The sequence below is a fragment of the Schistocerca gregaria genome, chromosome 4, assembly GCF_023897955.1.
Source record: "Schistocerca gregaria isolate iqSchGreg1 chromosome 4, iqSchGreg1.2, whole genome shotgun sequence".
NCBI lineage: Eukaryota > Metazoa > Arthropoda > Insecta > Orthoptera > Acrididae > Schistocerca > Schistocerca gregaria.
Genome location: NC_064923.1, coordinates 184,362,168 through 184,375,941, shown reverse-complemented (window position 1 = coordinate 184,375,941; position 13,774 = coordinate 184,362,168). Strand labels below are relative to the sequence as shown.

General features: G+C 43.5%; 1 protein-coding gene across 2 annotated transcripts in view; it reads left to right on the top strand.

Annotated features, from left to right (window-relative positions):
• Positions 1–13,774, top strand: part of LOC126267159 (glutamate receptor 1-like) — a 1,368,697-nt gene that overhangs the window by 1,095,914 nt on the left and 259,009 nt on the right. For both annotated transcript variants that reach the window (XM_049972106.1, XM_049972105.1), the window contains exon 10: positions 6,426–6,539. In XM_049972106.1, the coding sequence (XP_049828063.1) occupies positions 6,426–6,539 (114 nt within the window). The remainder of the gene's footprint in view (positions 1–6,425; positions 6,540–13,774) is intronic.

The window sequence follows — 13,774 nt, the reverse complement described above, 5'->3', positions numbered from 1 at the left end:
CCTCCTCATTTCTCATCTTTTCAGTGTAACTAATTTTCAACACCCTTCTGTAGTACCACACTACAGCCGTTTCGATTAGATTCCTTTCTGGTTTTCCCACAGTGCATGATTCGCTACCATAAATGGTGTGGTCCGAACATACATTCTCAGATATTTCATCCTCAAATTAATGTCGGTGCTTGATACTAGTACACCAGTGGACTCCTCCGTGCCGGGAAATGTCCTCTTCTTCTGTGATAGTCTGCTTTCTACGTCCTCCTTGCTTCTTCCGTAATGTGTCAAATGTGGATAACAGTATCTTATAAACGCATGACCGGAGAAAAAATCTTGCTGAGATATAGACTACAAGGTTCCATTAGCATTACATTGTGACACCCATTGTGCATCAACCACGGTTGCTATCGTGCTATTTTTTGTCAACACTCTGTACAACACAGGTCGCGTATACTGAATAGAAAACAGAAAACATTGTGAGACGAAAACTCAGGGGGAGCGTGGATCAGAAATTGTTAAGAAGTGGAATTTGTGAGATTCTACAGACGTGACTTCTGAAATGTGAGCAGCCGTGTTGTCACGATACAAGATAACTGTCTCTTGAGCTCCTGTCCTGATCGCATGTGCGTCCTCTCATTCTATATACGGTCCTGAAACAATGTGATAATCTACCACCACAGGTCATCGAAACTCATCGTTCCCATACCATTACTCCTTCTATCTGTAACAACTCATATCGCGCGCTTAGCGTTTCCTTCATACGACTGACTTCTACTATGATACAATATTCACAGACCAATTTTCAGAAACGGAACATGTCAGATTTGCGGTGCTCGTACGGAAAAGATTCAGTACGTAAACGATATAGAGTAAAGGTGTAGAGATTCCACGAACTTCCACGACCTTTTAGCTGCGCCGCAACCCACTTCATATAATGAAAATGTTTCATTACTGAACGAGAAGTGCATTTGCCTATTTTATGTTTCGTGAGAAGCCAATTACTTTAACAAACTCTTTACAAGCCTCTACACGTGCCATCAATTTGAAAGCGAGAACAAAATCTTAGGATGGATCGCTCTTTCCAATAGCTACACCACTTTACAATATTTTCAGTACTTCGTAGAAATTCTCTCGTTCTACTCATGTAGCCCCATTACTGTTTCAAAAATCGAAGATAACGTAAGCCACGGATTACCCTTCTACAAAGTAATCTCAGTATTTACTTCACGCTCAGGAGTATTATAATCGTATATAAGAATCGTTTTACTTCAAGGCAGGTTTGAATAGTTTAGTCATTGGTTTTAAAATTCTAGAATCTCTTTACCTTCATATAAAGCCAAATTTATATTCCTAGAAACAAAGTTTTAGTTGTTTTTTTGTAATGGACCTTAACTACTACCAAAGTTATCTGCCCGTACCTTATTCTATTGGCTTGCACATAAATGTGAACAGATTCTCAGCCGATACACTAGTGTTAAACAGGTATTGGTAAGACGTCTCAGGATCATGCATGAGGTATTTCTTCACGTATACCTTAACGCTTCCGTAGAAACCTCAGTAACATTTCTAAGGGATCACACAAGCCAGTCAATAACAGCACCATCTTCTTTAAACGTTTCTGATTTCCTTCGTTGACGCGACGAATGCCAAATGAGACGTTCATTATGCAGAAATAGAACGCAAGAGTTTCTTTTCTACACTCCTGGAAATTGAAATAAGAACACCGTGAATTCATTGTTCCAGGAAGGGGAAACTTTATTGACACATTCCTGGGGTCAGATACATCACATGATCACACTGACAGAACCACAGGCACATAGACACAGGCAACAGAGCATGCACAATGTCGGCACTAGTACAGTGTATATCCACCTTTCGCAGCAATGCAGGCTGCTATTCTCCCATGGAGACGATCGTAGAGATGCTGGATGTACTCCTGTGGAACGGCTTGCCATGCCATTTCCACCTGGCGCCTCAGTTGGACCAGCGTTCGTGCTGGACGTGCAGACCGCGTGAGACGACGCTTCATCCAGTCCCAAACATGCTCAATGGGGGACAGATCCGGAGATCTTGCTGGCCAGGGTAGTTGACTTACACCTTCTAGAGCACGTTGGGTGGCACGGGATACATGCGGACGTGCATTGTCCTGTTGGAACAGCAAGTTCCCTTGCCGGTCTAGGAATGGTAGAACGATGGGTTCGATGACGGTTTGGATGTACCGTGCACTATTCAGTGTCCCCTCGACGATCACCAGAGGTGTACGGCCAGTGTAGGAGATCGCTCCCCACACCATGATGCCGGGTGTTGGCCCTGTGTGCCTCAGTCGTATGCAGTCCTGATTGTGGCGCTCACCTGCACGGCGCCAAACACGCATACGACCATCATTGGCACCAAGGCAGAAGCGACTCTCATCGCTGAAGACGACACGTCTCCATTCGTCCCTCCATTCACGCCTGTCGCGACGCCACTGGAGCCGGGCTGCACGATGTTGGGGCGTGAGCGGAAGACGGCCTAATGGTGTGCAGGACCGTAGCCCAGCTTCATGGAGACGGTTGCGAATGGTCCTCGCCGATACCCCAGGAGCATCAGTGTCCCTAATTTGCTGGGAAGTGGCGGTGCGGTCCTCTACGGCACTGCGTAGGATCCTACGGTCTTGGCGTGCATCCATGCGTCGCTGCGGTCCGGTCCGAGGTCGACGGGCACGTGGACCTTCCGCCGACCACTGGCGACTACATCGATGTACTGTGGAGACCTCACGCCCCACGTGTTGAGCAATTCGGCGGTACGTCCACCCGGCCTCCCGCATGCCCACTATACGCCCTCGCTCAAAGTCCGTCAACTGCACATACGGTTCACTTCCACGCTGTCGCGGCATGCTACCAGTGTTAAAGACTGCGATGGAGCTCCGTATGCCACGGCAAACTAGCTGACACTGACGGCGGCGGTGCAGAAATGCTGCGCAGCTAGCGCCATTCGACGGCCAACACCGCGGTTCCTGGTGTGTCCAGTGTGCCGTGCGTGTGATCATTGCTTGTACAGCCCTCTCGCAGTGTCCGGAGCAAGTATGGTGGGTCTGACACACCGGTGTCAATGTGTTCTTTTTTCCATTTCCAGGAGTGTATATACCTTGCATCTGCTAAATATTCTCCTAGTGAATCTAAAAGTATTCGTTGAATATGTCTCTGGCTGAACCGTCCTCCGAAGACATTTCACTGTAATGATTTGGGACTAACATTCTAGTCACACCTTAAAGGGACCATTTGTTTACGGATTCGCATATCACTTCAGCCCCTGGAACCAGCTGCTAATCATTACAAAAAACAATGTTAGCTCTGTAAGCATTCCAGGATTTGCGAACAGTCCGCAGAAGGTCCCACCTTTGTGCAAGAATTGCATCGCTTGGGAACAATCGCGCGTTTAGTCAACTGCTACGACTGTTACATCTACTGGAGTCTACGGTGGCTGTATTCATTTGTTTTATTATACACAGACCACATGGCAAGTATGATGAACTCAACTACTTCAGTTCGCATTTACGTTATTCATCTCTAACTGTGTTTGGGTTGTGTCGACGTGTCTCAATTTTTAAGTCGTTTTAAAGATGGAATTAGCATCCAATATTGTTTAAGGACAGACAAAAACAACTCTGAGTAAGACTCTCTTTAATGCATCTATGTTTTTTGGACGTAACTGTACACGCGACACATACTCGCTAACTTCGTTCAGACGTATTCATTATATTTGTAACTTGGCACAAACCAAATGGAGAAGTTGCGGCCCCCTTTTTCTCACGCACTCACACATATACAGATAATAGAAAAGCTTGCTTCTCACTTTTATATCATGAATAATTGCTACCGTTGCTTCTACAAGTAGACGTCATTGGACAAACTGGTTGACGTCGGACTGCAACACTACGTGAAGAGGGTCTGTGTCTTCACCAAGTTCAGTTACAGTCGTAGAAGACAACTTACTATAGACATGACGTAGTTAAAGTGCAGTATAATTGCTTTCAAAGAGAGGATCGTCCGTTATCTTTTTTCCAGAAAAGTTTTGACACCATATATTACAATGAAAGTGTATCTTAAAATAGTAACTAGAAAACACTAAGTATTTAGCTACGGGAATGAAATAACTTATGTCGGCCACCCACAATCAATAATACAACACAGATCTAGTCCTATATCACGTGCGGCCGACATTCAGCGCATAAAGCCTCTACTGTATCTTCGAAGAAGCAGCGCCAATTATAGTAAGACATCTGCTATCTAGATTGCTACGCGCAGTTGTCAGTTTATGCTTCTTCATATTCTGCAATAAATATGAAAACATTTGGAACAGTCATGGATTATCTGATGAGCTCATTACATGTCTGTAACAAGCTGAAATGCATAAGCGAAATGAAAAATAAGCAAGTTCACTGAAGCGTAACGAAACTGTTATTTTCTAAATTTTTACTCTTTCTAAAGCCACCGTTGTTATCGTGATAGCGAGGAAAAAACTTTCTGCTCATAATAGCCCATGCTCGTTGTAGTTACATACGTGTGTGAGCTCCACCAAATCTGTATGAATGTTACATTCGCCATGCATGTCTTACCCATATTATTTTGCGGCGTCTCATTTTCTCTTCATGACACCACTGATACTATCCTTCATGCTAGATTCCTTTCCATTCTTAACGGCAAGTGAATACTGGTTATTTCAACACAAATTAGTAAATGGGAGACTCAAGTACCACCTAATAGTAGTAGACAACACAGATTTTCATAATTTTACAGAAAAATGACACATCCTCACCAGTCACTATTACATTTGTTTTCAATTTCTTCTATACTAAACCATTTTGGATAAAAGTCTTACATTTTAGTTGTATATTTTCGATTAGTTGTTTTTGCCGTTCTCCAAGTTTTCAGTCTGTCTTAAATTATGAGGAAAGAGAATTTTTTTCTGATTTCATGAAACTGGTGAAAAACATCGGTTGTCTTGTTGGCCTCTGGTAACAAATCCATTGCTGGTGTAACTGGAAAAGCACACATAAAAATTACAGTTCCTTGCGTATAAATATAAAAGTACAAGGCTGTTTTATGTTGAGTAGCAGCAGAGGTAATTTATAGAATTAATTGCAGCTATTTACATCAATATAAAAGTATTTTTGGACTATTATATAACCCTGATAATAATTATGATTAATTTTAGCATAAATTGTGCATTTAATCTGTTTCTCTATAAAACCATCGACTCTTGACAACTATACTATTTATAAAAGTCGTGTATTCGAAATTTTGGTCCTTTATGTAAATAATAATATTTCGAATTTCACGAGACTCAACTTGGGATCAGATGTCTAATTTGTGTCTTGAAAAGGGGAAATATCCGTATTTTTATGATTACTTTTCCTAGTTCAGTTTTTATGTTGACTAGTCAGTTGTCTGGTGTCTGGTAACTTGTTGAAAGTCAATGATTTTCCTTAGGTAGTTATTATGAAAAATACAGCGAAGTAAAAGGTTACGAAATATAGTGTTTAAGGATTTGCAAATTTATAAACTCCAAATTTGCCGTGATACAGAAATGAAAATATTTCGCAAATCCTGGTCGTTTGTGAGTCTTGTGAAATGACTTAATTCTCGCTGCAAGGTAGAGATGGTTTTCTTCGTTTATTTATTTGCAATATGCTCAATTTCATATTTTTAATGCTACATGTATGAATTGCGTTTGTGTGTGTGTGTGAGTCTGTGTGTGTGTGTGTGTGTGTGTTTACAGTAAAGTGTAATGTTTCTCTTGTGCGATGATGATGATGATGATGATGATGATGACGATGATGATGACAGAAGCGAGAGGGTGAACCCGGTGCCGGTACATAGCCTACTCCTCGCGAATAGTACCAAGGGGGCCGCCAAGCTTAACATTCTCCATCCGACGGGCGGATCACCATAAAGCTGTCACATACCATCTCTTCATGAGAGGTTGCTGAGGAATTTGGTATTCTAACCAGCATATTGGCGCAAAATCTAGAGATCACGAACATCACGCTACAACCTCTCTTCCCCTTGTCGTCCAAATACTGCCAGTGAAAGTTTTGTCTGCCACCAGTATTCGAACAGCCTTACCCCCGGGCCGAGAGCCTCCATACAAGAGAACCTTAGCGACTTCGGCAACGGAAGGGGATCAGGCAGAGGTGTGTCCTCATATAAAAGGATATATGCAGTGGAGGCGAAGGCGATGCGTACATGTACAGTCATGTGTGTGTGTGTGTGTGTGTGTGTGTGTGACAGAGAGAAAGAGAGAGAGACAGAGAGAGAGAGAGAGAGAGAGAGAGAGAGAGAGAGAGAGATTGAAAGAGAGAGATAACTTGAGTGTGGAGCTGATGTTGGGGAGTACAGGCAATATGGATTCATTGAGCACTCAACGAGTGTAGCATGGCTCTTCTGCAGGTGGCGGAATGGTCGGACGAGACGGGCCTGACGCCGGTGGCCGCCAAGTACGTCAGACTGCGGCCCAACGGCGAGTACCAGAAGAACAGGACTTACATCGTTACGACCATAGTGGTAAGCTGCACTACACTTCATCCACCCTGTGCTTCCAGACAGAATAAAATTTGAAACTTATTAGTCGATGAAAAATGTGAGCCGCTCAGTTACTCCAATATAGAACCTCTGGTTTTCACGAACAAATGCTCTGCCGCCTAATCTATCTTTCCACGACTCGCGACCCACCCTCAGGGTTTTACTTGCACCTCTACCTCTCGCTTACCGTTCAAACTTTCAGGATTGATATTCCCGCAGAGTATTCATCCGGAGTTCTCAAAAATAGGCAAGAAGTAATGGCGGAAGTAGAGCTGTGGGGGCACGTTGTGAATCTTGTACGTATAGCTCAGTTGGTAGAGCATTTGCCCGTGAAAAGCACAGGTTCTGAGTTTGAGTCTCGGTCTCGCTCAAAGTTTTAATCTACCCGTAAGTTTTAAATCAGCGCTTATTCCGCTGTAGCGTGCAAGTTTTATTCTACGATGGTGAGTCAAATGAAAACATTAAGTTTGTAATAACAAATCGAAATTTCGCGACGTTAGCCTGTAAGTTGGTAAGCGTGCTACAACAGCGCGCAGAATGGCCTGTAGGTGGCAGCATAGTGCAGATGCACACATACCGTCGAAGGATCATTCAAGGTGGCCGCTCCACTTGCGACTTGCACCAGGGAAGAACAGCGTTCTGTTATTCGGTTTTTGCTTAGTGAAGGTGTGAAACCTATTGAAATTCATCAACAAATGAAGGTTCAGTACAGTGATACATGTTTGTCGCAGCAGCAAGTCTACGAATGGAGTAGGAAGTTCGCAAATGGTGTGACTTCGATGGAAGGTGTTCCTCGTCCATGTCAGGCACAACGACTTATGACTCCACAGAACATTGCAGCAGCTGAAGTCATAGTGAAGGAAAACAGCCGAGTGACACTGAAAGACCTGGCAGCATGTTTACAGATTAGTCATGGGTTAGCACACCACGTTGTGCATGATGTGCTCCAGTTTCACAAAGTGTCTGTAACATGGGTGTCAAGGCAGCTGGCTCCTGAAATGAGGGAACGACGTATTGATGCTTGTGAAGAACTTCTTCGGCGCTTTGAACGATAAGGTGATGGCTTCCTTGCAAGAATCGTTATTGGGGACGAAACGTGGGTTCACTTCCACCGACCTGAAACGAAGATAGCGAGCAACGAATGGCGCCGTTCCTCATCACCAAAACGAAAGAAGTTTCGAACAGAACCATCAGCAGGGAAGGTTATGCTGACTCTCTTTTGGGACCAAAAAGGCGTCATTTTGGAGCATTACATGTCTAGAGGGACCACTGTCACCAGCGCATCATACACAGATCTCCTAAGAAATCATCTTCTGTCTGCAATCAAATCAAAGCGACGTGGATTGTTGTCAGCAGGTGTCATTTGCAACACGACAATGCAAGTCCCCACAATGCCCGTATAACAGTTGTAACAATCACAGACCTGCATTTTGAGTGTATTCCTCATCCACCATACTCACCAGGCCTTCTCCGATGTGATTTCCGTATGTTGGGACCACTCAAACACGCAATGGGAGGAAAGAAGTTCCGTTCTGATGAAGAGGTACGCCACGCGGTGCATGAGTGGTTGCGCGGACTACCAAAATAATTTTTTTCTTAACGAATTTATGCACTTTGTAAGCGCTGGAGGACTTGCCTTGAGTGTGAGGGAGATTATGTTGAAAAATGATACAGCTTTGTACCACTTCTGCACAGTAAATAATATTTTAAAAAATATTTAATCTTTTCATTTGACTCATCCTCGTAGAATTCAGTTTTATTGTAAAATACAAAATCAGAACAAACGCTGTGGTCAACTGTGATGCCAACACCCAAGTCCTCCATTAGATCAATGGCTGTAAACCTTGAATGGTATCAAAAGATATTTTATTGTTCCTCACAAGTAAATTGAAGGAACTTGTCGCATTTGTCTGACAAATGCTGGAGGGCGTTAAAGGGTTCTAATTTTTTTTCCGTAGCAGAAAGGCTCCGTAACAGCGCAACAGAGAGACATCGATGGCCAGGCAAGTCCACTTCCACCAGTGTAAGAAGATCTATTATTCAACGAATGATTGCAACCCCTCGGTGAGAACGATGTTTGCACTGCTCAGTAAACTAGACACTTTAATCGTTCAGAAATGCTATGTTTCAGGGTTTCTGTTTGAAATCAAACTTCCATATTTTAATACACCTCCTCCGTGACTCACATAACTTCGGTTACCACGAGCAGTGGACATCCGCGTGTCCACAAGCTGCACCCGAAACAGACGGTGAGGCATTGTTGCTGTCGTTACCTCTTTTTATCAGATTTCAGCTCTCAGTACCCGCCATTCCATTTGATGAACATCTCTTTTCCCCGCACTCACCACATCCAGCCGTGAAAGATATATCTCTTTTTGTGTTATCCGTCTTTGATGGTTGAGGTAAACTATGAAATTGTAGCAATCTGAGAGCCACGAAGTAAACTCTCCACTCCTATGCACGAAATTTTATGATATTCTTATTCGTGCAGGTGCCTTACACACGCTAGTCCCGAGACTGTGTCACGAGACAGTTGCTTAGCCCTGTTGTTTTAGTGTTCCTCTTCGACAGCTCAAATGGTCTAACCCCATATGCAGTGTACAACATTAACAAGGAATGTGGTATACAGCTACATCTCGGAAAACTAGTTGTTCTCACTAATGGGCCGGGTTTTATTTAAACAGGCGCCTTGTGACTGCGAACGAAAGTTCTTACGTTCTCACAGTGTATTTGATCAGTTAAAGTCAAAAAAGTCTGGGTATATAAGTTTCACAGAATAAAGGAACAAGCGAAAGCAGACTACACCTTCCAGTCACATTAATGTGCACACCGCCTGTGTTTTACGTCAAGTGCAATAACGACTCACAGGCGACAGCACTAGCAGTGGAGGATAGAGAAAGCGTCTATCTTGAAAGTATACATCTCATGGCAAAACGGTGCTATCCAAATCCGGCGCCAAGGCAACTGTGGTTCACCACAGGCCATAGGAGACAGCAGTGAACGACGGCTGAGGAGATATGTATGTGCGAACAACAGTTGACCGCCCAGATGGGCTACCAACACTGTCTCCTCAACGGCCGTTTAGCTAACGTTGCTGCGTATGGGCCCTGCAGCAGGCGCTTGCTGCATGGATGGCTGGAATTTTCACGCCAGTATCGCAACTGAATGTCGACAGAATGGCGACAGGTGGCCCTCTAGATCAATCACGTTTTGTGCCCCATCGGGCAGATGGCCGGTGGCCTGTACGACGCGAAACGTCTGAAAGAAAACAACCGCGGCAAAAATCGTCGGAGGAGTCGTTTTGGTCATGGTCATGTTTTCGTGGCAGCCTCTGGGTGTTCTGGCCATTCTGGAACTCACGTGTATCAACACAAGTACCGGGTGATCAAAAAGTCAGTATAAATTTGAAAACTGAATAAATTACGGAATACTGTAGATAGAGAGGTACAAATTGACACACATGCTTGGAATGACATGGGGTTTTATTAGAACCAAAAAAATACAAAAGTTCAAAAAATGTCCGACAGATGGCGCTTCATCTGATCAGAATAGGAATAATTAGCATAACAAGGTAAGACAAAGCGAAGACGATGTTCTTTACAGGAAATGCTCAGTATGTTCATTATCATTCCTCAACAATAGCTGTAGTCGAGGAATAATGTTGTGAGCAGCACTTTAAAGCATGTCCGGAGTTGTGGTGAGGCATTGGCGTCGTATGTTGTCTTTCAGCATCCCTAGAGATGTCGGTCGATCACGATACACTTGCGACTTCAGCTAACCCCAAAGCCAATAATCGCACGGACTGAGGCCTGGGGACCTGGGAGGCCAAGCATGACGAAAGTGGCGGCTGAGCACATGATCATCACCAAACGACGCGCGCAAGAGATCTTTCACGAGTCTAGCAATACTTTGTTGTTGTTTTTTTGTTCTAATAAAACCCCATGTCATTCCAAGCATGTGTGCCAATTTTTACCTCTCTATCTACATTATTCCGTGGCTTATTAAGTTTTCAAATTATCACCCGGTATGTATCTATCCTTGGAGACCATGTCCACCCCTACATACATCTTGTTTTTCCTGGGCACAGTGCCATCTACCAGCAGCACATCGCAACACGTCACACAACGGGAGTAGTTCGTACATGGTTCGAAGAGCATCAGAATGATTTAATCGTAATCCCCTGCCGACCAAACTCCCTGGATTTAAATCCAGTTGAGAGTCTGTGAGACCACCACGACCGGGCGGTTTCCTCCCTGTATGCTCAACCTAGAAGTCTAGCGTAGCTTACCAAGGCACTGCATCTCTGTCGGTACTTTACAGAAACTCACTGACTCTCTTATTGCACGTCTCGTAGCGGTTCGCGATGCAAAAGGTGGTTATTCGGGCTTCTGGCAGGTAGTCATATTAATGTGACTGGACAGTGTTGGGGTTGGGCTGGGTTGGGTTATTTGAGGGAAGAGACAAAACAGCGAGGTCATCGGTCTCATCGGATTAGGGAAGGTTGGGGAAGGGAGCCGACCGTGCCCTTTCAAAGGAACCATCCCGGTATTTGCCTGGAGCGATTTAGGGAAATCACGGAAAACCTTAATCAGGACAGCCGGACGCGGGATTGAACCGTCGTCCTCCCGAATGAGAGTCCAGCGAGCTAACCACTGCGCTGCCTCTCTCGGTACCCAGTAATGTGCGAGTCACGTGTGCCATTAGTTGAACAGAGCATTTCATGTGTTTCGAATGTCCAGTGACGTTTTTCCAGTTGTAATATCAACCTATATTTCCTGTGAAGTGCGGTGAGCATAGTATCATGATTGGAGCCGTAGGGTAGAGGCTGTTCTGGATGGCATGCGTGCTCGAAGGGTTGTTGTTGGATTGCACCAAAACGGCGACTCGTAAACTGCCTCGATCTCCGTTGTCGCAATCCACCATAATCAATGACGCCCCTTAGCCTTCAGTACAAAAGCATATGACTACGAAGTGTATTTTCATAAAGTGACCGCTTCTCGGTAAATCCTTGCATATTTCCACATGTGAAGCCTTGCTACAGCTCGACATACGACATGGAGTCTTCCATGCCTTGGGAACGCGTGACCTGAGACTTTCAAAAAGGATGTGTACCAGCCACGTATTCCAGTTACTCCTCCCTCCAAATAAATGTCACTGTTTTAACAAATTTTGAAATAAGGGCGCTTAATTGTAGATACACTGTGACACATGTGCTCTGAATTTCCAAAAAAATGGTTCAAATGGCTCTGAGCACTATGGGAGGTCATCAGACCCCTAGCACTTAGAACTACTTAAACCTAACTAACCTAAGGGCATCACACACATCCATGTCTCAGGCAGGATTCGAACATGCAACCGTAGCAGCCGCGCGGTTCCGCACTGAAGCGCCTAGAACCGCTCGGTCACCGCGGTAGGCTAAATAGACAATTTCAGTAAAACTTATAATACATATTATCAGACTAATGATGGCCATCTTCAATGGGATATGAAATGTTAATTTACCTAATACAAACGTATAACTGTAATACACATTTCGATCTTTCTTTTGTACATAAGAAGACACCAATTGCGTGCTTCGTTGGTGGTCTTCCTTTCTCGTTTACTCAACAAATACTATCATGTCATTTGTTTCCTCGTTACATGTAGTTCGAGTGGCACAGTATGTTTAATACACTTTAATTTTCATGAAACATACGAGTAAGCTTCCGTAACGCGCTGATAAAAGTTTTTCGAAATAATAAAGCGGCGGACCTCGTAATACAGAATATTTCTGATTTCAGTGGAACGTGTTAGTGTGTCACAAAAATCCGTGTGAAACTGGAAAAATTGAGAAAACATTGCGAATACAACGTTGGGTGATGCGAAATGGTGGAAAAAGTAACTGCTAATACACAAACCTGCATCGCGTAACGAGCCAAAAATAACTGCTACGCCTCACAGTTCTCGTCGCCGATTGTAATCCAGTGAGAAAGGAGCGCCCGCCATTGATATTCATAGAGGATAACAGCGGCAATGGCAATTACTATATGCAGATCTCATTTACATGCTATTAGTGGTCTCGATAACGTATTATCTGTTGAAATTGTCCTGCGATGATGGGAAACAGCAACACTGCATATGTTGGCATGATCAGCTGCGATTGTCATGCAAAATTAACACTATCGTAACGAAACGTAAACCATTGTGAGGACTGTTGAGTCTTTCACATGGGAACATGTTTTAATGTTTTCCTCTGTAGCAGCACCGCCGCCCTATGACAGAAGGCAAGCACGAACTCATTTCTGCACCTGAACCCAACAAACTGTTTCTAATCTGGTACTGAAAACAGAAACTTTCGTTTCTTTCTCTGAAGGATGTATAGAGTTTGACGTTCCATCTACAGTGACGTCTTTACAGACGAAGCACAGGCTCGGATTACGGAAGGATAACGAAGTAATTCGGCCGTGCACTTTGCAACACGTTTGCCAGAAATGCATGTAATTCCTGTTGGTCGGGCTTCATCCACAGTTCATTGAATACCGTGGATCAAGCCCGACCAACAGGCATTACAGGTATTGATAAAAAATGATAGTGCATTGAGAATGGTTAGTTTCTAGCTGAAATCTAGATCTGCCAATAAAATTAAAAAAAAGGACGATGATAGCTGAAATCTATTATTTACTTGTTATATCAAAATATTACAAGTAGTCACAATCAAGCTAGAGTAGCCCATTATGAACAGTATTGTAAGAACCTTAAAAATATTATTAGGAAGGCAAAGAATATGTGGTAAGCAAATAGAATAGCTAATTCACAGGATAAAATTAAAACAATACGGTCAGTTGTGAAGGAAGTGTCTGGTCAGCAGCACAAGATCGACGATATGAAGTCAGTTAATAGTAAAAATATTTCAGATATATATACATGTATATTCAGATATATATATCAGATATATGTACAGTATTTAACAATCACTTTCTGAACATTGCCGGTGCACTAAATAAAAAGTTGGTTTCTACACGGACTTCGTTGGAAAATGCCTATCCCAGATTGATGTCTGAAATACTCCTCTGTGATACAGGCAAGGGGGAGATTGAGCCATTAATTAAATCACAGAAGACTAAGGACTCTAATGGATATGAAGGAGTGACTAGCAGAATGTTAAAGTACTCTGTTGCACTTGTTAACCCTGTATTTAGCCAAATTTGTAATTCTTCCTTTAGGGAGGGTCAGTTTCC